This window comes from Urocitellus parryii, chromosome 11 (assembly GCF_045843805.1).
Source record: "Urocitellus parryii isolate mUroPar1 chromosome 11, mUroPar1.hap1, whole genome shotgun sequence".
Taxonomy (NCBI): Eukaryota; Metazoa; Chordata; class Mammalia; order Rodentia; family Sciuridae; genus Urocitellus; species Urocitellus parryii.
In genome coordinates, this window is record NC_135541.1 from 11693501 (window position 1) to 11716678 (window position 23178).

The 23178-nt window shown below is 38.5% G+C and overlaps 1 protein-coding gene across 8 annotated transcripts in view; it reads right to left on the reverse strand.

Moving 5' to 3' along the window:
- The window catches only part of Ubr4 (ubiquitin protein ligase E3 component n-recognin 4), a 129162-nt gene that overhangs the window by 101941 nt on the left and 4043 nt on the right, over positions 1-23178 (reverse strand). For all 8 annotated transcript variants that reach the window (XM_077803688.1, XM_077803687.1, XM_077803684.1 and 5 more), the window contains exons 2-17: positions 19163-19260; positions 17899-18002; positions 17005-17134; positions 16759-16898; positions 15264-15366; positions 14997-15138; positions 14551-14675; positions 10896-11020; positions 9828-9887; positions 9546-9736; positions 7030-7129; positions 6746-6883; positions 5953-6070; positions 4883-5070; positions 3574-3733; positions 3397-3482 (exon numbers count right to left, since the gene is read on the reverse strand). In XM_077803688.1, the coding sequence (XP_077659814.1) occupies positions 3397-3482; positions 3574-3733; positions 4883-5070; positions 5953-6070; positions 6746-6883; positions 7030-7129; positions 9546-9736; positions 9828-9887; positions 10896-11020; positions 14551-14675; positions 14997-15138; positions 15264-15366; positions 16759-16898; positions 17005-17134; positions 17899-18002; positions 19163-19260 (2008 nt within the window). The remainder of the gene's footprint in view (positions 1-3396; positions 3483-3573; positions 3734-4882; positions 5071-5952; positions 6071-6745; positions 6884-7029; positions 7130-9545; positions 9737-9827; positions 9888-10895; positions 11021-14550; positions 14676-14996; positions 15139-15263; positions 15367-16758; positions 16899-17004; positions 17135-17898; positions 18003-19162; positions 19261-23178) is intronic.

Genomic DNA, 23178 nt, shown 5'->3' on the forward strand with positions numbered 1-23178 from the left:
AGCAATTTAATGAGGCCCCTTATCAACTTAGTGAGACCCTATCTCAAAATAAAAAATAAACTGGGTGCAGTGGCGCACACCTGTAATCCTAGCAGCTCAGAAGGCTGAGGCAGGAGGATCATGAATTTAAAGCCAGCTTCAGCAACTTAGCAAGGCACTTAGCAAGGGCTGGTGATATGGCTCAGTGGTTAAGCACCCCTGGGTGCAATCCTCACTACCAAAAAAATTAAAACATAAAAATAAATAAAAAATAAAAGGGCTGAGGATGTAGCTTAGTACTGAAGTACACTGGGTTAAATCCCTAGTACCAACATAAAAATAAGAATCTACGAAGACAGCCTTCCAACAAAGGACATCCTACAATCTAGCAATCCCAAAGAGTACTCTGGCTAGCTTACCAGACTGCTTGATTAGAAAAATGTACAATAAGAACAAGTAAATATTCTCCCACAAACTTTCAGCAGAAAGTCTACCTTCAAAGATATTCAAACACCACTAGTTTTAATTTCTTTTCTAATTAGTGAGTAACTTAACTGGTCTTTCGCAGTCAGAATCATACTCCTTTAATGTCCTGACAGCCAAAGACCAAGTTTAAGACTTAACTTCTGTACATTTACTTTCACAGATTGGGTACATTTTCAATTTCCTTGAAGGATGTTGTGTGTATTGTCTTGCCATGGAAGTCAGGCACCTGGGTAAAGATGTGTTTCACATTACTCTAAAGAAATAACACCCAGGGGCTGGAGTTGTAGCTCAGTAATAGAGTGCTTGCCTTATATTGTGAGTCACTATATTCGATTCCAGCACCACATAAAAATAAGCAAATAAAATAAAATAAATAAATAAATAAAAAAAGAAAAAGAAAGAAAGAATATCTAAGTAGGAAAGGAATTCAACAGCAGATAGATTAAACCAATTATCCTTCACTTTCTTCCATCACAGAAAAGAAGCCTGGGGGAAGAACCTGAAGTCCCATGTTTGGAGACGGAATGAAAAGGGAGATTTGATGATTTCTTTTGCCATAATGTAAGTAGTTGGGGCAACCAGACTGCATGTCCACACAAGGCCTGTAGTTATTTTTAAAATGACAAGTGGATAATGTCATTAAGAACTCCTCTAGAGAAAAATATTTCTTCCCTATTCTTTGGGCAAGTTTAGGCAGGCAAAGATTACATCTGTGAACTTTGAAACTTCCCTAAATAAACCTGATCTAGGAAAGGAGCTACTAACTTTGGAAGTGCACCTGTATGTCTAGGAGGACACTGTGGGCTGTATGCTAACTGAAGTATTTCCTTTGTCTTAGGTCAACAACCTCTCAACTCAATTTGTTTCCTACCAACATAAATTTTTCATTTAGGGGCTGGGGCTGTAGCTCAGCAGCAGAGCATTTGCCTAGCATGTGTGATCACTGGGTTCAATGTTGTCAGCACCACATAAAAAATAAACAAATAGGGGCTGGGGATGTGGCTCAAGTGGTAGCGCGCTCGCCTAGCGTGTGTGCGGCCCGGGTTCAATCCTCAGCACCACATACAAACAAAGATGTTGTGTCCGCCGAGAACTAAGAAAAAATAAATAAATGTTAAAATTCTCTCTCTCTCTCTCTCTCTCTCTCTCTCTCTGTCCCCCTCTCTCTCTCACTCTCTCTTTAAAAAATAAATAAATAAACAAACAAACAAACAAATAGGGCTAGGGTTGTGGCTCAGCGGTAGAGCACTCGCCTCGAACATGCAAGGCTCTGGGTTCGATCCTCAGCACCACATAAATAAATAAAATAAAGATGTTGTGTTCAACTATAGCTTAAAATAAATAAATATTAAAAATAAATAAAAAACAAATAATAAAGGCATTCATCTACAACTGCTAAAAATTATTTTTAATAATAAATAATAAATTTTCATTTAAAGTAAGTTTAAGTAACCCTCCCCACCTGTGCTTCAGGTGCAACCACGCAAACACTTTACCACTAGACCACTGAGCCATGCCCACAGCCCACATAACCACATTTTTAAATAACAAAATATATTAAGAAACGGCTCAAAATAAAGCTTCCTGGATATTGTCCCTTTCAGAACAAATGACAGGTTCTTAAAATTTTATCTTGATTCTGAGAATCTCCTACAATAATCCTAAGAGTAACATTTTTCAAAATACACTCAGGACAAATAATTGGAGACCAACCTAATTAAATTCTACTGAGAGAAGGGGGTATAGGTTAACTAAGAATCTGCATTATTTTTGTATTTTAAGGCACTAGAGATTGAACCCTAGGTCTTGTCTTGCACATGCTAAGGCAAGCACTCTACTACTGAGCTGCACACCCAGCCCTGGATCTGCATTTTCAATAAGCGTGTCCAGGAATCCTTAGACTCTGACTATACTAAGAAAATTATCATCAAAATGTTGGGGAAAAAATGTGAAACCACATGATTTGATAAATCACTGATGGTAGTAAAAACAGTTGCAGCAACTTTAGAGAACTTGTCTTGGGTCTTGTGTGCCGACGGTCATACCTTGTATAACCTGGCAATTGTGCTCCTAATTATATTCCCGAAAGAATCACTGTCCCTATATAACAGGGGATCTTAATATAAGAAAATTTGTAGCAATAGCAAGAGTAGCAATAAAGCCCAGACATAATTCAAATGAACTTTAGTGGAAGAGGATAGGAGAGGAAAAAGCTGGAACAATCACAAACAATAGAAAATCATACAGCAGCTCAAACAAAAACTATAGAAATATACAACAATGCAGGTGAATCCTGGCAATGTAATACTATATAATATTGAGAAAAGATTGCATAGAGCATGCCGTCACTTGCTATAAAGTTAAAAACGATTTTTTTTTTTAATTTAAGGAATATAGACATATGGATTTAGGAAAATGAGAAGCTTGAGATTTAAGACTCAAAACATCAGCAACCTCAGTGGAGACAGAACTATAAGATTAAAACTCCACAGTAATGATTTTGCAAATAAGTGTATTTGAGAACATCTACCTCCTATATTTGACTGATCTTTTAAAATGCATTTTAATTTGTATTTATCCTATTACTAATTGTAATATTTTTTCCCCTATGTTTCTTGGTCATTTATATTTCTTTTTTTTTTTTATAAATGGCCTTCTTGTATATTTTGTCTGCTTTTCTATAGGCATAATCATTAGGGGTTTGTTTTTATTGTTTTCACTTTTCTTTAAGCTTACTCATTTGGAGGGAAAGGTACATTTTCTTTTTCAGGAAATGGTCCTATATAAGGCACAGGAAACAGAATAATCTCCCAGTGCTCTTTCCAGCAGGGTAATTCAAGGACAAAACATTCTTTAACAATGGGAACAACTGTATCCCATAGGAGCTAGTGTAAACAGCGCCTGGCCTCATAAGCCACAGTGCACACAAACCTGCAGGTTGGGAGACTGAAGGTCAGAAGTCACCAGAGAGTGGTTGAAGTGATAGAGAGCAGCAGCAAACTCTTCATCTGATGAACCTTAAGAAAGATGGGAAGCCATTTACTAACACCCTGCCAACAGCCAAACTCCACAATAAAAATTCACCCAGCATAGAATCTGCCTACTAACCCTTCAGTCCATCTTTGTCCACCTCCTTGATGATACTGGCCAGAGTGGCCATATGGTGTTCTGAAAGAGACACACTCAAATAGTTTCGGATGAAATTGTTCCGAGAGTTCAACATGGAAGAGGTAATGAAGTTCAAAATGTTGGAAGCCAGACCTAAGAACTAAAAGGAACACAAAACCATTCATTATCAGGATCATAAGCCCTGAGTTCTTACAAACCCTGAATATAAAAAGGAAATATGCCCACAGGTCTCATGCAATAAACACAATGAACTAAAGAATCAGATTTTAAACTACTTCCTAAGTTTATTTATGACACTCTTTCCTATGTAATTCCACCAACGACATAAAATAGTATGCTAATTTAATACAACAGACTTCAGAATATATTCTATAAAGATACAGGATTTCCAACTACTAACGCATTTTCTTTGTTTCTTGAAGGGCCTTTGTCCAGCTCTAGAAATTATTAATAGAGTGAATTCTGAAACCTACACTAATGATTATTACACATATGTAGAATTTCTGACTCTTTACTTCTCTATTAAAATTAATTTCAATTACTGAATAAATTTTTATGTTCATAACCTTAAATAGTGGGTAAACTGTATGAAACTAAGAACTGTAACTAAGTCACTGACTGACAAATTATCAGAACAGGGCTGACATATAGTAGATAATCAAGAAATACTGGCTAAACCAATATTTACAAAGTACATATGTGAGACCTATGCTAATGGTTTTTCAAATATTTTCCCCCAACATACTTAGAGGCAGGTACAATCATTCCCATATAAGGAGACAAAAAAAAAATTTTTTTTTTTTTTTTGGTACCAGGGATTGAACCCAGAGGCACTTAAATACTGAGCCATATCCCTAGCCCGTTTTTTTATATTTTATTTAGAGGCAGGGTCTCATTGAATTGCTTAGGGCCACATTAAGTTGCTGAGGCTGGCTTTGAACTCACGATCCTCCTGCCTCAGCCTCCAAAGCCACTGGGATTACAGGTAACAAAATGTTTTAAAGCTTGGAGTAAGTAATTCAGATTCTTGCCTAGAGTCATTGAGTGGTAGAAATAGGATTCAAACCCAGTTCTGTCTATTCTACAGGCTGTGCTAATAACTATCCATCAGAGAAACAATACCAAAAGTACAAATTATTTAATGAAACATAATTAATACACATAAATTCTAAGCAAAACTATATTTAAATGCTAGTCATCTAACCTGTTTTTTTAGTTCAAATGATCTGATTATCACAATCATTCCACTCAAATCCCCTCCCACTAAACCTCAAAAATCCACTCTTACCAACTCAGGATCTTTGCGACTAGCCAAAATATTGCCCTTCTCACCAGGGGCCTGCTTACTGGGGCTTTTAACTCTAGGAGAGCTCTCCAGTGGAGGGGGTGGGGGAGGGGGTGGAGGTGCCACTTTTTCTTTACTGGGGGAGATGGTCTCCTCAAACCACTGGCCCAAAATAGGTTCACTGTCATCATCTGAATAGAGAAAGAGAAAGCAACAAAAAAAATTTTTCTTCTAAATCAAAAATCACAAGGATATCCTGATCATAGAAGTGGCTACAAAGTACACAAATTTGTCAAAACTTCTCTAAAGGTATACATAAAATGAGAGTATTTTATAGTATGTAAATTATATCTCAATAACACTAAATTTTTTAAAAGGAGCCCAACAAGGAGAAATAATTTTGATTTTTTTAAAAAAAATATTTTTTAGTTGTGATGGACCTTTATTTTTTATTTATTTAAATGTGGTGCTGAGAATCAAAGCCAGTGCCTCACACATGCTAGGCAAGCGCTCTTCCATTGAGCTACATACAACTCCAGTCCCAATTTTGCTTTATTTTACTGATAACAAGTCAAATATTTTACAAGAGGAAATTTATATTTGTCTTATCAAATGTAAACCCTAAGATAAGAATCACACCTCTCTTGATATCTCCCATTGCTCTCATAGACTTAGCGGTGGAGAGCAAGGCAGAAGGGACTATCAGGCCTGTAGTTCATCAGACTCTCCAGTTCCTCCCCTGAATTGCCCCACTACAAACCTATGAACAACAGCCAAAGCAAGTACCTCAGATGTGACATTTAGAGTTGCACTAAGAAAGCTGTAAGCAGAGGTCACATAACAGGGGTCAACACAGATTTTGGTGGAAAAGGCACAATGTAAGCTTAGCTGAGAGTAGCATTCCTCATTCATTCTTCAATGCTCAACTTGCTCTTATTAAATATCATGTTATCGTTGATAGCACATAAAAGCAAGGTTGAAACCAGGCAAGTGAAAACAAAATGGTAATCAAGGAACTATACAATCTGCTGCACTCTGTAACTAAGCTGGGAGAGAAAAGGAGAGGCCTGTACCTTGGCTGCTGTCCTCCTCTGTGCTACTGAAGTCATCCTCATAGTAGGTGTTGGAGTCGGTGGAGGCGCTGGCATCACTGCTCATGGAACCCTTCCTCTGCCGCTGTAGGACACATGCCTAGAACGACAAAGATTTCCGTAATTGGCAATTACAAAAACAGGGCCATTCTACTTAATCTTATTCACCACATGAAGCATTTTCTCCATATGTCATTTTTTTTTTAATCCAAGAGTATTAGACCTTCTGGTCTGTTCCTGCTCTGAGGATCATGCCCAGTAATGTTAGGGAATATATGGTCTCCACTCTCACATGACTTAGTTGACTAATGAATAGATGTTCTAAGAAGGAAAAGATGTAGGGAACAGCTTGTATTTGGCAAATAGGTATTTCTGTAGCTACAGCACCCATGCAAATGATGGGACCTCAAGGGACAGTTGGTGGCAATAACAGATATGGTCTAATTAAATTACATAAAGTTAAGTTGAAGTTAGGCATAGCACACGCCTGTAATCTCAGTGACCTAGGAGGCTGAGGAGGAAAGATCACAAGTTCAAGATCAGCCTCAGCCTCTTAGCAAGACTCTGTCTCAAAATAAGAAATATAAAAACAGGGCAGCTCAGTGGTAAAGAGCCTCTGGGTTCAATCTGTGGTACCAAAAAAAAAAAACCTCTCCTTTTCAAAACTATTACCACAATTTGGGTTTTTAAAGATGATAGTGTATAGTGAATCCTATTCATTTTGAGAAGGGTATATAAGTTCTTCCAAAATAGCAATGGTTTGATTTCCACTCACCTTTCTGTAAGAAGTTGAGAGCAACGTCAAGAGCAGGTTCGTCAGTGGGACAGAGTCAATGAGCCGCTGAATCCTTTGTATAGAAGAGCTCTGGGCCATAATGTTCAAGACAGCAGGGGGACCATCTGTATCCCAACCCTGAAAATATCAATATCAAAGGGAAATTAATGATATGACTTAGCCAAAAAAAATAAATAAATAACCTGTGTTAATAGACCAAGCTAGCTGACCCCAAAGTGGATCTAGCACTTGATATGCTGATTCCAAGAGAATAACCTCCTCACCTTATAAAGAGCCTCCACTTGCAGGTCTTGAAATAGAGATGTTAACAGCTTGATGGCATGGTTTGCCAATATCACTGAGAGTACTCCAAATCCCTGATGCCTACACAAAGAAAAATCAAAACACAACCTTTACATGATTAACAATCAATTACAGTCTCTAAAATGGTATATCTTGTCATTCTGGCATCTTAGATCCCTTGGAGGCTCTATGGACCTCCCCCACACTCCAAAAAATTGTACATACACAAAAAATTGGCATTAAAACAGAAACACAGTCTCTTGAAGCCCATCCTTGGACTGCAAAAGGATCTGCAGGCATGATGGCAAGAATTCCTGGACTAGAAGAAACTCAAATCCATAGATTTTTGGAATTTAAACTCCCAATTCAAAGCCATGATGGTCATATAAAAATACCAACATTTAAGTGTTAACTGGACTTTTAAAGAATCCTTCTTTTTGGGAAGAAAAAGATTAAAATTACCAACTTATGTAAAATATCTGAGAACAAACCAAAGAGAATAAAAAGTTTTATATAACATTTGAATAAAACCTTCTATATGCCCAAAATGTCCACATGACAAAGGGTTTACTTATCAAATATATAACAAGCCATGTAAATTAATAAGAAAAAAAGAGAAAACCAAAGAGGAAAACTGAAGCAAAGGACATAAGGCAGCATACAAAAGAAACCTAAATGACCAATAAATCAGTGAAAAGAAAGAAAACCACACTAGTAATCAAAGATATAAACATTTTTTTTTCTTTTCTCTCCAGATCTCGGCTCCCTAATTTTTTTTTTTTGGCAAAATATTGTAAAATTTAAAATATTTGTGTCCTTTATCATCATAATTGAACTTCTAAGAATTTACTCCAAGGAGACAGCTAAACAAGTTCCCAAAAACTTACATTTCAGGTGCTGGGGATATATAGCTCAGTTGGTAGAATGCTTGCCTTGCATGCACAAGGCCCTGGGTTCAATCCCAGTACCACCAAAAAAGATTTACATTTCAGGAGGTTTACCAAGAAGCATGATTTATTCCTGGGCATGGTGGCTCATGACTGTAATCCCAGCAACTCAAGAAACTGAGGCAGATGAATCACAAACTCAAGTCCAGCCTTGGCAATTTAGCAAGATACTGTCTCAAAGAAAAAGGACTGTGGGTATAGCTCAGTGGTAAGAGAGCCCTTGGGTTCAATGCCTAATACTTAAAAAAGGGGGGAAAAATTATCAGAACAATAAATCTGACACAATCTAAGTATAAATCACTAAGGAAATTAGTCAATTATGATATAATTACTTAGTAAAATACTGCCCATCATTAACAAATCACATAGAATAATAACTAGCTTCCTGCAGTTCTCCTTCCTTCTATGCTTTTGAAGTCTCATCTTCACATAGCAGCTAGGTCCTCAGATCACCAATAAATCAGGTCACATCTCTCCTGATGAAACCCCTCAGACAGCACTTGTCCCTATATTATTTGGCCACTGGCAATCTCTGTGACCTAATTTTCTACCACTTTCTTGAGTTAATTTCTCCAATCTAGTCACAATGACCTTATGATCCTCAAAACTGCCAGTCACACCTCTGCCTGGAATCTGAACAACTCTACCTCAAATATCTACAGGGTTCACCCTGTCACTTCATATATGGTCTCCATGTACCATACCATCTTCAGAGTCCTTTCCAGTTCCATCTCAATTAAAAGAACAGTCATTCATTAATCCCTACTCTGGCTTCTTTCCCTCCACAACACCTACATATGACACTTTACAAGGTACTTAATGGTATATTTGTTCACTGTTTCTCCAGTTGTTAGAAAACAAATGTCATAAAGGCAAAGGCACTGCTTGTTTAAGTGCTATATCCTCCAAACTCTGTATAATAGAGCGGAGTACATGGTAGGCACTAAAAGAATACATAAAATCCAGAAATGCCTGGGCTTAAAAACTAAACTTTGAACAGCACATGAGTCATATCTCCTCCTTTCAAGAAAGGGTGGCAACAGTGACAAATGTTCCAGGAACCACTCCAGCATGAGCAGACGACATCCTCACCCCACAGGTTAAACAGGTGATTGAACACTCACTCTAAGTCAAGAGAGCCATTTTACAACACAAGCACTTTTTTTTTTTCAGTTGAACTTGAAAATAATTATAAAATACACATTACAGATATTTTTCCATCTGACATATAAGAAAACAGGGTCAAAGGAAACCAGTGACTTATCAAAAATCACACAGCTATAATGCAGAGCTAGTGGACCACGAGCTTTATCTTTATTGTTAAATTCAAACCATGTAGGAAATTGCATCTTTCTGTTGGAAAGGTTAGGAGAGGCTGCAAGTGCAGCTCAGTGGTAGAGCAAGTGATTGGTATGTGCAAGGCTCTGGGCTCAATTCCAACACACATACACACAAACTCTAATTCAGAGAGGAGAGAAGTTAGAGCAGCCCCTCAACCAATGAGATAGCATAACAGAACAAGAGTGGCAGTCACAGGAACAGACACATACCCTTTGCCAGGCCCCAGTTTGGGAGAGCCTACTCCTTCTTTTGTACGAGAAAGGATGTCTCTGACTCGGAGGGCAGCCAACGGGTCTTTCTCTTTCCCCTTATCAGCCAATGCGGTAGGACTGAGGTTCAGTATAAGGAAAAGGCTGTTCAACAAACACCATGCGCCTAGCAACTGGAAGTTCTGGTAGTGCTGTTAAAGAAGGCACAAAACATAAACATGGAGAAGAATTCATATCTTATAGACTATAAGACAGGAACCCATTAGAGACATGCTTTCTTACCTCACCACCAGCCCGGCGGGAATTGCTTATCGCTTGTCCAATCATGTCATAGATTTCAAGCTGTTCAGTATCAAACACAAAAAAATCTCAGCAAGGTGACATATTTCATTATAGATACCAAATCTTAACCTTAATTAATTTAACTTGAAGAGTTAAATATCCACAGGCCATTTTTCAACTAGATTATCCCACCATACATTGCTTGATTTTCACATGGAGCCAAAGTCCAATTTACATTTAGATTTTTGTCTTTTTTTTATTTTTGGCGGGAGCAGGCAGATACCAGATTGAACTCAGGGCACTGAGCCACATCCCCAGCCCTATTTTGTATTTTATTTAGAGATAGGGTCTCTCTGAGTTGCTTAGCACCTCACCATTGCTGAGGCTGGCTTTGAACTCACCATCCTCCTGCCTCTGCCTCTTCAGCTGCTGAGATTACAGGCGTGTGCCACCACACCTAGCCTTACATTTAGTTTATCTATTTTTTTTTTTCACATTTCTTTCTCAGGGGTATTCCCTCCACCCAATCTAAAGTAGCACACCAAGCCTGCATCAGATGGCTTTCGATCACCATTCATTCCTCGTATGCAATTATCACTATCTGAAAGCATCTCATTTATTGTGTGCCTCTACTAACTCAGGAGGCTGAGGCAGGAAGATCGTAAGTTTGAGGCTGGCCTCATCAATGTAGACCCTGTCTCAAGATAAAAAATAAAAACAACTGGGGATGTAGCTCAGTGGCAGAGCATCCCTGAATTCAATCCTCAGTACCAGAAAAGAAAAAAGAAAAGAAAGTATATGAACACCTAGTAGGCCCACAAATGATTTGCTGAATGAATGAATAATCTTTCATAAAGCCCACTACTACCACAAAGTTGCAGGTTTCCTAAAGAGCCAACAAAGGGACACATCTTTGCAAACCAATATGCCAAGGAAATCAGCCTTAGACCTACTACACAAGGAAAGGAATATAGAGAATATCCCAACTCTTGTCCCTGTTGAGGAAAAGGAACTGACATGCCCCTCATCTGAATGATCAGGATTCCCTGTACCCAAAGCTTGGCTTACACATTTCTGGACAATTGTAGCTGCATCACTTTCATAGTCGTCTTCTTTGGAGCTTGTGGACCCTGTCCGTACTTGCTGGGCACTACCCACATGAAGGATGGCCATACAGGTTGCCACACTCACACCTGAAAAAGAACAAGCAGAGATTCCAAAACTGAAAGATAAAACATATCTCAATTCCATGACTGAGTATTGAAAATAAACTCCATGGGCAGGGGTCATGGTTTAGATGTAGAGCGCTCGCCTACCATGTGTGAGGCACTGGGCTCGATCCTCAGCACCACATAAAAATAAAAATAAAGATATTGCGTTTGTCTATAACTAAAAAATTAATATTAAAAAAAAAGAAACTCCATAAGGGCAAGACCATAATAAACATAGTCACACCATATAATCCAACGATCACACTCCTATTTACCCAAATGAACAGAAAACTTGCACCCCCCCAACACACACACACACACAAAAAAAAACCCCTGCACATTGCAGCTGTACTCATAACTGCCTACAAATGGAAGCAAACAAGATGTCCATCAATGGGGAAATGATAAACAAACTGTGCTGCATCCATACAATAGAACATAAGTCAACAACAAAAAAAGATGAGCTGTTAAACCAGAAAAGACATGAAGGAACCTTAAATGCATTTGACCAAGTAAAAGAAGCCAGTCTGAAAAGGCTACATACTGTATGATTTTTGACTACATGCCACTCTGAGAAAAGACATACAACAGAAATGATAAAAAGGTCAATGGCTACCAAGGGTTGGAAAAGAGGGTAAGTTAAATAGGTGAAGCACAGGGGATATTCTGAACAGTGAAACTACTCTGTATGATATGATAATGATGGATACATTAACATTATAAATTTGTCAAAAGTCACAGAACTACACAACACAAACAGGGAACCCTACAAGACTAAACACTTTACTTACACTGTGTCAAACTGATTCATTGAGGATAACAAATCTATCATACTTATTTCAGATGTTAACAGGGGAAACTATGCAAGGGGAAAGGAGGTATATGAGAACTCCATATAATCTATTCAAGTTTTCCGTTAACTAAAAGTACTTTAAACAAAATCTGACTTTTTTTTGAGACAGATCTTGCTATATTGCGCAGAATAAATTCCTGAACTCAAGTGATCCTCCTACCCTCAGTCTCCCAAATAGCTGTGACTACAAACAAGTATTAATTAACACACCTAGCTAAAATCTGGGTAACTTTTTTAATGAAAAAAAAATTAAATTTAAGATTTGGAGCCTGGAGCTCAGTGTTAGACCGATTGGCTAGCATGTGTGAGACCCTGGGTTCGATCCTCAGCACCACATAAAAATAAATAAAATACAAGGTATTGTGTTTATCTATAACTAAAAATATATCTATTAAAGAAATTTAAGATTATGAACAAACAAAACCTTGAGCTTTACATGGTATTTCTCAAAAGCATCCAAGCTAAATCTCTCTCCTTAAATCAATCCCAAAGGATCAATTTTCAATAATAAACTAAATCTGAGATATATAATCCAACCATGAATTTTTAAGAAACTTGTCACTGCTGGACGCAGTGGCTCACTGCCGGTAATCCCAATGACTCAGGAGACTAAGACAGGAAAATTACAAGTTAGAAGTTTGAGACCCCATCTCAAAAAATAAAAAGGACTGGGCCCTACATACACATATGATTACACTACTGGTGTGACTCTACACCATGTTCAGCCAGGGGGGAAAAAAGGACTGGGGATGTGGCTCAGTGGTAAAGTGCCTTTGGGGTTCAATTTCCAATACCAAAAAAAAAAGAAAGCTTTAATCCTTATCAATTTTAGTTACGTATTGATTAAATGTATTGAGATCCATGTGATAATCAAGAAATTCACTGAAAATCTAAATTGATAAACCTCAAATTAGATATAAGATCAAATCTCACACGCCTCTTTAGCTTTCTATTCTTAAGGCTACTTCTTTAGCTAAGGCCCTAAATGTGTCTTGCCTAAATGAACTGCAAATTCCTCCTAATCCATCTTCCTGCCTCCAATACTTCCCCAGACCAAAATATCCAGTATTCCACTGTCTAAATGTTCTTCCTATAAAATATAACTCATAGGCTTACACACTCCAGAACCTGTTGTCTACTTCTATAGGATATGGTCCAAATGACAGTCTTGTGTTTTTACATGAGCCTCCTTTTGGTCCATCTATACAACCCCCACCAGTACCCACAAAATCCACAGACTTTACACACATGCATGCAATGCAGTATGTTCTCCCAAATTCCAGAATTCTTTCGGTCCTGTTTTGCCTCTGCCTAGGCGTTGCCAAGGTGAAATCCTATCTGTCTTCTTTTTTAAATTTTTTTTTATTTTTTTAGTTATCAATGGACCTTTGTTTTATTCATTTATATGCAGTGCTGAGAATCAAACCCCGTGCCTTGCACACGCTGGGCAAGCACTCTGCCGCTGAGTCACAACCCCAGCCCCTATCTGTCTTTTAAGAAACAATATCAGAACTCCTTGGAGACTACTGCCTTCATCAACTAAAACAAATTCTACTATTTCTAAAATTCCATAGCAATTTCTCCTCGCCTCTTTCATTGACATAAAAAAAAGTTTTTTAGTAATACCCTCTAAAACACAGATGCTTTTATCTTTATGTTTCTGTTTGAACAAAGATTCTCTAACTAAAGCTGTTCAAAGAATGTGGGGAGATGGGGCAGAGAGCAGTGATTCATACCTATAATCCCAGCAATTCGGGAGACTGAGGCAGGAGGATCACAAATTTAAAGCCAGCCTCAGCAATTTAGCAAGGCCCTAAGCAACTTAGGGAGGTCCTGTCTCAAAATGAAAAATTTTTAAAAAGGGATGTGGCAGTGACTCAGTGGTTAAATGCCCCTGGGTTCAAGCCTGGGTACTACCAAAAAAAAAAAAAAAGTAGGTAGGGAGATGAACCGACCTCAGCAATTTCTTGATGTTCCCCAGGTCTATTTTCCAAGACTTTCTGCACAAACCCTCACCTGCAGAACCAAGTGAATTTCTGAAATTGCTATACCTTCAAAGACATACCAGGGCTATGGTATGTCCAAGACTTAAAACCAAGGATCAGTGATTTGAGTTAAAAAGTCACTTTAACATTAACTTCAAAGAATAAACACCAGCTGTCAGGCCCTGCTTCCAAGACACCATGGTCAACAGGAAGAAGGGATTTTATGGAAACATAAATAACATTCTTCACATTTGTCAACATAAACAGATCCCTTCTGTCCCACAGTCTCCTTCAAACCTGGTCCCACAGCAAGATTCAATCTCCCTTGAGATTTATATATTCTATAAATCTCAGGTATAGAATCCTTATAGGCAAGGATGATATATTATTCATCTTGATATCGCCAAAGTTCTTGTCATTTTGTTCTTCATGCAGTAGATACTTAATATCTATACATTCTATGAAATCGAATGTGCATATAACACAATGCCAGCAGTTAAACAGGGTCCTTTACAAAGATTCCTACTGAAACTTTATTTCACTTACATGTGACTAAATTAGAGATTCTCTAGGAGAAGGAACAAGTTAAGGGGGACAAGTACTCAGGATTCTCACGGTTTCCTGAAATTATATCTGTGTTTAAGAAAATAAGACCAAACATCATAACTTCTCACCTGCATATAGACAACTTAGGCTGAGGACTGTCACTTCTTGTAGACGACAAGGATTAAGAGGTTCCAACACAGGTAGAGAAAGAGCATCCAATGCCATGGTTACATCAATCACCAGAGAATGAAAACTGGAACATAACAGAGAAAAATCAAAGAAGATCAAAGGAATCTTCTGGAACTGCTTGCTTCTATAATTTGGTTAAAAAAAAAATAGCATGCCATAAAAATGAAACAGGTAGCTCTTTTTGGGGGGTGGGGAGTGTACCAGGGATTGAACACAGAAGCACTCAGCCTGAGCACCTTACCGTTGCTGAGGCTGGCTTTGAACTCATAATCTTCCTGCCTCAGCCTCCCAAGCCTCTGGGATTACAGGTGTGTGCCACAGCACTCGGCTAGAAGCACACCTCTTTTGATTAGAATGTAAAGCACAGCTTGGAGGAGCACCTTACCCATTACGAACAGCTGTGGCATCTGCAACCGTTGCAGGCATGATAAAGAAGGAATTGGCTGATACTGCATCCTGGAACCGATTGATGTAGCGTAGGAAATACGGCAGGTTCAAACACACACGCAGTAGCTTCTCTGAGCCACCTGCATTATGAAAACGCACAACCTCAAGACTCTGTTTGATGTCTGTTTTGTCCACATGGAAGAAGCATGCTTAAAGAGTTTTTGTAAGCACAGAAATCATTTTCCAACAGCAGCAAATGTCTTACCAAGCTCTTGAAGACTAGCCACATTCTGAGCTATAAACACATTCTTGGTTTTGACAGCAGAGGCTTGATCTGTGGATGACTGCTCATCAGTTTCTCCTTCCACCTGAAAAACAACACAGGTCTATCAAGACACTACCACCCGTTCACCTCAATCTGCCCTGCTGTACAAAATGAAAATTGAACAGCAATTCAAGGGATACTCAGACTCGCTTATAATGAGGGGGGGAAATTCCTCACTAATATTGGAAAAAATAGAGATATTTTCCCAAGAGGAGGGGAAAATATCTATTCTATAGCTAACACAGAGTGATGCCCTTTTTTTGGGGGGAAGGGGGGAGAACTGGGGATTGAGCCCAGGGAAAATTTGTCACTGGTTACATTGCTAGCCCTTTTTATTTTACTTTTTTAAATTTTGAAACAGAATTTCACTAAATTCTTTAAAGCCTTACCAAGTTGCTTAGGCTGGCCTTGAACTTACAATCCTCTTGCCTCAGCCTCCCAAACTGCTAGGATTACATGTGTGCACCAACATGCCCAGCTAGAGTGATGCCTTTTACAGAAAATTGTACATGGTCCTTCCCCCTGCCCCCCGCCCTGGGGACTAAACCCAGGGACACTGTATCACATTCCCGGTTCTTTTTTTTTTTTTTTTTTTTTTGAGACAGGATCTTGCTGAGTATCTCACTAAATTACTGAGCCCGGCCTCAAACTAGCAATCCTCCCACCTCAGCATCCCAGTCACTAGGATTATGGGCATGAACCACTATACCCAGCTTCTATATGGTCTTTATGCATTGAAAAATGCCTAGAAGGGCTTGGGATGTGGTTCAAGTGGTAGCACGCTCACCTGGCATGTGTGAGGCACTGGGTTCGATCCTCAGCACCACATAAAAAAAATAATAAAATAAAGATATTGTGTCCACCTAAAACTAAAAAATAAATATTAAAAAAAAAGAAAGAAAAATGCCTAAAAGAATGATCATCAAAATAGTAATAACTGGGGCTGGGGTTGTGGCTCAGCGGTAGAGCGCTCGGCTAGCATGTGCAAAGCACTGGGTTCAATCCTCAGCACCACATAAAAATAAATAAAGGCATTGTGTCCAACTATAATTTAAAAAATATTTTAAAAAAATAGTAATAACAGACAGAATCAATTGGCATTAATTTTACTTTCATTGTTTTGTATTACTTTATTTCTACCATAGGCATGTGTGGTCATGCAATGGCTTAACAGAGGGAACACATTCTAAAAAATGTATCATTGGACAACTGTGTCATTGTATAAAATCTCAGAGTATACTTAAACTAAGATGGCTTTGAGGTCACTAGACGATATAACTTCTCAGGACCATATGGTCCATCCTTGACCAAAATGTTATATGTGGTATGTGACTATCACCTTATATCACAAATACAAAATACATAGTTATTTTTGTTCCAGTGTTACCACCTTATCAAATCCCAGAGATGAGGATATTTGGCTGAAGGAACTCACCAGAGCCTGTGGACTGATAGGCGGTGAAGCTACAGTTCTAGGGTTAAAAACTGAGGTCAGCTGGTTCAAAAAATTCATCTGTACCTCCTTCTGCCTCAGCTCAGGGCTTACTGGTGAGGCCAGCTCTTTCTGATCTTCCACTGTAATACAGCAAGAACAAAAAAAGGGGGATCAGCAGAGTGCCACCAAAAGGCAAAGCTGGCCAAGGAGGTGGCCGTGAACCAGGTCTGGAGAAGGAACACGCACCATCTGAAAGTGTCTTCACTGTTTGTGGCAGCTTGGCAGATTTCATCATTGCTGTAAATGTGATAATTTCAGTTCTATCTAGTCGGCTACAACCAGTGCACAGGCCCTTGATTAGGAGAATCAAGTGTTTCTGAAAAGAAAACAAATTCAAATATGTCTTTCAGGAGATTCTACTCTTTTGGGGAATTCCAACTGGCACAGGGCCAAATTTACGTTCACATAAAGAACTGCAATTTGGGGGGAAGGAAAAAAAAAGCAGAGATGCAAAGCTGATGGTCCTCAGACACTACCTGGCCTACAGATTTGTCTTATTCTCACAGTAATTATTTTTTCCCAATTTGAAGTTATGGTTAAGTTTTTTTAAAATGGAAGGTTTCACATACAAATCCAGAATTCTTTCAGCTCTCAACAATTCACAAGATATAACCACTTGGAGCCCCCATTTCTACATGGCAATAATCAGACAGAGCCAAATAACAGTTGGTTCCTTTCATTGGCGCCTCCAACCTTGTCAACCAGCATATTTCACTCATGTTCTATTACCTGCCTGGCCCCTATAAGTATATAAATTTGCAATCCTTGAAAAAGATTCCACAGTCCTATCCACCAAAGGTTGACAAACTACAGCCCCAATTCAGCCCATTTCCTGTTTTTTTTAAATAAAGTTTAACGGAATGCAGCCATATTCGTTCATTTACATATTGTCTATGGCTGTGTTCACAGTACAAGGGCACAGTTGACTAGCTGCAATAATTACCATAGAGTCCACAAATGATTTATTATTCGATTACAGAGTTTTAGCAACCTCTGCTCTATGCCATCCATTTTCCATCAAACCCACCAATCACAATCCTACTTCAAAATAAGGGCCAGAAAGAGACCCATCACTCTCACCTGGGACACAGCACAAGCCTCATCTGGATTTTCAAGACGCAGGAGAGAAAACTCAATTAGGACTTTACAGGCTGCTGCCACCGACTGAAGTTGATTCCGGGGAACTGAGAAAGTAATAAACCTTACTTAATCTGACTGCTCAGCCTCACAGTCAATAAGCCAAACAAAACAAATATTGAGCTCTGTATGTTCAACATTCCCAATATCATTCCATGAAAATAATTATTCAGAACCAACAAGCCAAGGAGTAAAGGCACTTTGGCATTGATAACCATCAACTGCTTATAGATCCATTCATCTTACACTCAATGGAAATTAAAATAATGATAATGAAATATGTTACACTAAGTGCCAAGTACTTCAAATGATATTAGCTTATTTAATCCTTAGACAAAACCTATAAGGCAGGTATTATTTTCCCCTCCCATTTCTAATAAACAAGCAAACTAACATACAGAGAAGTGGCTTGCCCATCACATTCAATTAAGAATTCTGCCTCTTGAGTTTATGCTCCTGACCATGAGAGTAACCGCCTCTCTTTTCCCACAAGTTCTAAATGACTTTTTACACAGTTTCTTCAAGCTAAAGTAGTTTTTCCAGCAGCAGTCAGTCCTATATATAATAAACAGCACTGGACACAGATTATTCAATGGCTCTACGGTTCCTTTTAGTTTATTTGCTTAGCCAATTATTCAAATAATAAGTAACTAGAATTCTTCAGAACTATTCAATTTAGTATGAAAATAAACTAAAAATGCAAAAGTTCAGAAATAACATAAAATAGGGCTTGGTCCCTCTGAGGGTAGGAAATTTCAGAAAATGAGGAACTGAAGATGAACTCTTTTTATAAACCAGAGAACACAAGAGGAGAATTCACATTCTCACCAAAACCAACAAGAAACAAAGTCTAACCTGTGCATACAGGTTATTAGTTAATTTATGGGGGTACCAATATCCCCCTAGAAATTCACACACCAGGAATTAAATGTGTGAAATCAGTAAAATACTTCTGATTGAGAAAGAAAGGAAGATCAACTTAATGGTTACAAAGCGGATGCTGAAGCATAGTAGCTTTTAAAGGCCACTCTGCTGGCCTAGGTAAGGGAGCCCGGCACAGCTGACAATAGTCTCCACTCCTCAGCGGACAGCTTAGGAGTGCTAAAACACAGACCTCATTAACAACTTGTTGGGATGATCTGACAAGAGGATAAACAATCCCCCTATTCACAAGCTCTCGAGAGAGTGACAAGAGTGGAATACTTACTGAGGCTGCAAACTGTTGTAATATAGTGTGTGGAAAGCGCAACAAAAGAGGAGTAGAAGGGCTCGTACTGCTTCTCGTGGTGCAGGATTTCTGATTCACTGTAAAGAAAACAATGCAGCCGACATTTACTGAGTGCCTACTATGTGCCATACATCCCTTTATAGAAATTACTTCATTTAATCCTTTTCAGCAGCCCTACAAGGTAGGTAGTATTCTCTATATTCAAGATTTGGAGCTGAGGATGTGGCTCAGTGGTAGAGCACTTGCCTGAGGCCCTGGGTTTAACATCATTTAAAAAAAAAAAAAATTGGGAAGGTGAAGCTTATAGAATTAAGTATCTTGTTCAAGTAAGAAGCAGAGAATAATAAACAGAAAACATTTTCAAACTCATTTAGAACTAAAGATACACAAGTAAAAATATAACAGGATGCCAGTCTATCCTATATTATTATTTTTTTTTTTTTAAAGAGAGAGTGAGAGAGGGGAGAGAGACAGAGAGAGAATTTTTTTAATATTTATTTTTTAGTTCTCGGCGGACACAACATCTTTGTTGGTATGTGGTGCTGAGGATCGAACCCGGGCCGCACGCACGCCAGACGAGCGCGCTACCGCTTGAGCCACATCCCCAGCCCCTATCCTATATTATTGATTGGCAAAGACCAAAAGCTAATAACATCATTGATGACCAACAAAAGTGGGCAGACCAGAACACTCAAGATATGATTAGCAGAGCTGGGAATGGTGGTGCACACCTGTAATCCCAGCAACTCGTTATGTTCAAAGCCAGCCTCAGCAACTTAGTGAGGTCCTAGGCAATGTGGCAAGACCCTGCCTCAAAATAAAAAGTAAAAAGGGGCAGGGATGTCACTCAATGGTCAAGCACCTCTGAGTTCAACCCTGGCACCAAACCAAAAACTAAATAAATAAATAAAAAGATAGTGGAAATACAGATTAAAGTAACTCATCTTGAAGACCACTAGCAACCCAGAATTCAGTAACTTGAAAAGAATCAATTCAAGGTTAAGTAATAAAAATAAATATATAAATATAAACATATAAATATTTATATTTATATATTTTTGAATTAAGTTAAATCCTCTGATCTGGGCTGAGGTTGTGGCTCAGTGGTAGAGCACTTGCCCAGCAAGTGTGAAGCACTGTGTTCAATCATCAGCCCCACACACATTAAAAACAAGTAAATACATAAATACATAAAATAAAGGTCCATCTACAACCAAGAATCTATAAAAAAAAAAATCCTGAGTAAAAATTCAAAATTCACCACCAGAATATGAGAACATTTTCCCTACTCCACATGCCCCACCACCACCCCAAGGGAGCTAAAGTTAGATCACAACAGATTTGGTGATTTTCAAACCACATTCCTCATCTTTAGCTGAGGAAAGGCCCTATTCTGTGAGAATCTGAAGCCCAACTAGTTCTAAAGGCTAGATACAATGAAGCTGTTTTCTCTATGAAGTCAGATGTTACTCTAGAGAACAAGAAACACAGAACAAAGAGTAAAATGTATCTTATTTAATGAAAAGAGCAGAGCTATATGGTCAATAATTTCCTTAGTAAATTCATCCCCAGCTAGAAGTATTAGCCTAGGAAGGGAAACATAAACAGCTAGGATTCTATTCACTGCCAGCAAGAGTATTCACTTGCAAAATGAACGTAGAAGCCAAAAACACAAGTCAATGTTTGGAAGGTGCTGATGTGAATGATGAATCACCTCAAGCAACACTGAAGAGTCTGGCATTACAAGGACTTTGTTATTTGGAGATTTATCAAGGATTAAGTGGGTATTTATCAAAGATTAGTCCTTTATTTTAGAACAGCTACTTCATCAAGAGAAAAAATATGGAACACCTATGATATACAAGGATCTTCCTGTCCATCAAAGGTCATTTTTCCCTACTTGTTATGATAATTAAAACAGAAGAAACAAGCAGATGAAGTGGAACATGCTTTGTAACCTCAGCAATTTCAGAGGCTGAAGCAGGAGAACTGTAAATTCAAAGCCAGCCTCAGCAATTTAACAAGACTCTGTCTCAAAATAAAAAGTAGGGCTGGGGATGTGGCTCAAGCAGTAGCGCACTCGCCTGACATGCGTGTGGCCCGGGTTCGATCCTCAACACCACATACAAACAAAGATGTTGTGTCAGCCAAAAAGCTAAAAAATAAATAAAAATTCTCTCTCTTAAAAAAAAAAAAAAAAAAAAAAACACAAAATCAAAATAAAAAGTAAAGTGTTGGGGCTATAACTTTGAGCATCCCTGGGCTCAATTCCAACACCCCATTCCCTCAAAGGAGTTCAAAATACCAGGTGTGGTGGTCCACATCTATAATCCCACATACATGGGAGGCAGAAAGATTGCAAGTTGAAAGTCAACCTGTGAAACTCAGTGAGACCCTGTATCAAAATAAAATTTTTAAAAATAGCTAGGCATGTAAGTTCACAGGAAGAATGCTCTTGGGTCCAATCCCTCACACCACCAAAACACAAAACAAAACAAAAACAAAAACTTAGTTTACTAAGCAGCACTCAAAATTCCTGTTGACCAGCTCATTTATAACTCATATACTCAGCAGAAAACTACTAGATCCCCTTGCTTCTCCCTTATGTACTTAGTTTTTCCCTTCACTTCCATTTCCTTTCTTATTCACTGTCCTAAGGTATTCCTGCTCCATAATTTGATGTGCTTTACTGAGTCATTTACCTCCACTGCTTTATTTTAAAAACTCAGAGCTGCTTACCCCCACATTTTTCAGCTGAACAGGTTTACCAAACCCAGGGGGAACACTGCCCACCCAAAGGATGAACTCATTCTGTGCTTTCACTCCCATTCTGGTAATGAAATGCATTCTAAATAACATAGCAATAAACTCATTTAGGTGCCTGGCAATGTCGGACATTATTTTTGATTCATTTGCGGGGAGGACTGAACCTGGGGACTTGTGGATCCCGTTGAGACTTAACAAACTTCTTCCCCTAGAAATATACAACAGTCTTATTTCAATAAGGAAACAGAAGAACAATGGCAGAGGAAATATGGAGCCCTCTTGACCTCCACTTATAATCTGTTTAGGGTAACTAAGGATTAGTTTTAAAAAGACTTGAGGGACAGTAGAAAAGCACTGTGTGTGGCACTGTCACTTTTTTGAGAAAAGGTCTCACTATATTGCCCAGGCTGGGCTTGAACTTGTGATCCTCTAGGCAGGGGTTTCAGGCACATGTCATCATGGCTTCATTGTCAGATCTCTTGATTTTTAAAGAAAGTGTCAGAGTCATGAGTCACCTAATAAAAATGCGCTGCCACACTTCCCTACCCCACCCTCATTCCCCAATAAACTGACAGACACCAAAACACCAAATGTAGGGCAAGAGGTTAGGTGGGAAAGGGAAGAATGAATAAACTGAAGGCAAATACAACCCAAAGGAAGAAAAACAAGGAGACCTAAAGGTGAGTATGCCTTTATTCGGGATGGCAAAGGTATCTTCCTGAAACACCTGCCTCTTTAACACATTCTAACAAGAGCACCACTGAGGCTGAAACACTGCTGATGGACATGGAATCTGAGGCTTTTCTATTCTGTGATAAATAAATGCAATGTAGAGCACAAAGGGAAACAGCAGCTAAGCAGCCAGGTCAGAGAAATCCAATTTGATGTGTAGGTGAAAAAAGAATTGACTGGAGTCTAGAAATATCCACCTCTTTTTAGGATGAGATGGAAATCTAAGGAGGGGGCATAATAAAAGACTACAGATTCACCTCACTTCTCCCTCTTTAATAACATATTGAATATCTGTTTCAAAAACTAAACTCCACAAGCCCCTTACTCCTTATCAGATACCTGAACTTCTAATATAGAAATTCATTACATTTGTTTCATAATACTTTATACATACATAGATACATAGATAAATATTCTGTTGTTATCCAAAAATCTAAGTGCTTTCTTTCAGATACTTTCCTCACACACTGACAGACCTATGGTTAATGTCTTACAAT